The 2,638-nt window shown below is 44.4% G+C and overlaps 1 protein-coding gene across 1 annotated transcript; it reads right to left on the reverse strand.

Moving 5' to 3' along the window:
• Positions 1 to 427: 427 nt before the first annotated feature.
• Positions 428 to 1,959, reverse strand: ZFP2 (ZFP2 zinc finger protein). Its single transcript, XM_008060639.2, has one exon. The coding sequence runs from the start codon at positions 1,887 to 1,889 to the stop codon at positions 519 to 521; it is 1,371 nt and encodes a 456-aa protein (XP_008058830.2). The 5' UTR covers positions 1,890 to 1,959; the 3' UTR covers positions 428 to 518.
• Positions 1,960 to 2,638: the final 679 nt, after the last annotated feature.

Raw genomic sequence — 2,638 nt, forward strand, 5'->3', positions numbered from 1 at the left:
GCTACTTATCCTTTCTTTTTTTTTTTTTTTTTTTTTTGAGTTGGAGTCTCACTCTGTCGCCCAGACTGGAGTGCAGTGGCCGCTCCGGGCCACTGCAGCCTCAACCTACTGGGCTCTGGCGATCCTTCCACCTCCGCCTTCCAAGTAGCCGGAATTACAGGCACGTGCTACCATGCCCGGCTGATTTTTTGATTTATTATAGAGATGAGGTCTTGCTGCTCAGGGGGGTCTCGAACCCGCGGACTCAGGCAATCCACTCACCTCAGCCTCCCTAAGGCGCGGGATTACAGGCTGAGCCACCGAGCCCAGCCTACTTATCCCTTCTGATAGAAAGTTTTACATCTGAGTCAAGATTACTCTTACATGGTTTCTCTGAAGTGGTCTGTTTTATCTGGTATGGTATATTGTACTTCAACTAAAAGATTCCCATAACTGTTAACATTTATTAGGTTTCTACATTGTATGACTTATCTATTACTGAAGAGTTAATCGTGACTTAGGGCCAATGAAAACCGTCCTCACGTATGCGTTCTTTGATGTCGTGTAAGGTTTGTGCTCCGACTGAAAGCTTTCCCACATTCATTACACTGATAGGGTTTCTCTCCTGTATGAGTTCTCTGATGCACTGTAAGGGATGAATTCTTAATGAAGGCTTTTCCACACTGATCACATTCATAGGGTTTCTCACCAGTATGAATTCTTTGATGCTCAATAAGGTATGCACTCTGGCTAAAGGCCTTTCCACATTCATTGCATTCATAAGGTTTCTCTCCAGTGTGAATTACCTGATGTACGGTAAGGGATGATCTTCCAGTGAAATGTTTGCCACATACCAGACATTCATAGGGTTTTTCTCCCGTGTGAATTCTCCGATGTTGAGTAAGAGATGAATTCTTACTGAAAGCTTTTCCACACTGATTACATTCGAAAGGTTTTACTCCAGAATGAAGCCTCTGGTGTTCTATAAGATATGTACTTTGGCTGAAGGATTTTCCACATTTGTTACATTTGTAGGGTTTTTCTCCAGTGTGATTTCGCTGATGTAGAGTAAGAGTTGAGCTCTTGCTAAAGGCTTTGCCACACTGACTACACTCATAGGGTTTTTCTCCAGTGTGACTTCTCTGGTGAACAATAAGATGCATGCTTTGACTGAAGGCTTTTCCACATTCGGTACATTCGTAGGGTTTTTCTCCTGTATGAGTTCTCTGGTGCACTGTCAAATTCATGCTTTGGGTAAAAGCTTTCCCACATTCATTACATTTGTAGGGTTTCTCTCCGGTGTGAATCCTTTCGTGTTGAACAAGAGATGAATTCTTACGGAAAGCTTTTCCACACTCTTTACACTGATAGGGTTTCTCTCCAGTATGAGTTCTTTGATGAACAGTGAGATTCATACTCTGACTGAAGGCCTTCCCGCATTCATTACACTCGTAGGGTTTCTCTCCAGTGTGAATCCTTTGATGAACAGTGAGGGAGGAGCGTTCGATGAAGTGCTTCCCACACACATTACACTTGTAGGGTTTCTCCCCAGTGTGAATCCTCTGGTGCTTCAGAAGGGATGAGCTCTGGCAGAAGGTTTTGCTGCATTCATTACATTCATAGATTTTCTGTCCCACAAACATTCTTTGAGCGTCTTTTCCATGTGAATTACCATTATGGGGCCTTTTCACCATAGGAATGCTCTGTTGTGTGTCAAGGATCGAACCCTCACTGGAACATCTTCCAAATGTGTTACCTCCACATACCTTCCTCTTAGTGAGGGTTTCCTTGTGGGTAACTGCCACTTGACCCAGATGTCTGTCCTGGGTTTTCTGTTGTTCCTCTAACCAATTATCAGGTTCCCAGGTTTCCCCTAAAGCAGAATGCCAGAGACCTTCCCCTTCCATCATTACCCCATGGGATAAATCTTCAGTAATGTTGAGCTTTGGCGTTGACCCTCTGGTTTCAAGTTTTTTCTCCTAGTCTGAAAAAAATAAAAATAAAAAAATCAAATGCACACTGCTTTCTGTGCTACAAGACCTGAAACTGTATAAGATGGGAATGAGAGAATGAAATTAGAATAACTACTGAGCACATCTGAGAACTTTCAAAGATGACCCTATAATTAGGTAGAGAAATAGGAAGGGAGGGAAAAAACAGTGAACTGGTCCATCAATAACAGGAGAACTAGAAGTGGGGGCTCACAGATCTACTCTGCTAGGACAGGAAAGAGTGAGCCCATTCCTGAGGGATGGACAGTGAAATCACTGACCCCTGGACTAGGCCAAATAAGGAAGACGGCACTAAGGGAAAATATACAGAACAGCTAGGATCAGGAGAGGCACGTCAGAAAACCCAGTGATGATCGTCCGGTGAAATGTTTTCCACATACCATACAATCAAGGTTCCCGGTATTGTTCCTGGTATTCCCACCAACAGTTATTTCCCTCCTGCAAGGCCACCTAGAATTCTACACCCAACTGAGCTCGGTGGCTCAGCCTATAATCCCGCACCTTTGGGAGGCTGAGGTGAGGAGATTGCCTGAGCCCGCGGGTTCGAGACCCGCCTGGGCAGCGAAATCTCATCTCTACAATAAATAAAAAAAATCAGCCGGGCATCGTAGCGCATGCCTGTAATTCCGGCTACTCGGAAGGCTGAG

The sequence above is a fragment of the Carlito syrichta genome, unplaced genomic scaffold (genome assembly GCF_000164805.1).
Source record: "Carlito syrichta isolate Samal-C Ts95f unplaced genomic scaffold, Tarsius_syrichta-2.0.1 Scaffold304683, whole genome shotgun sequence".
Classification (NCBI taxonomy): Eukaryota; Metazoa; Chordata; class Mammalia; order Primates; family Tarsiidae; genus Carlito; species Carlito syrichta.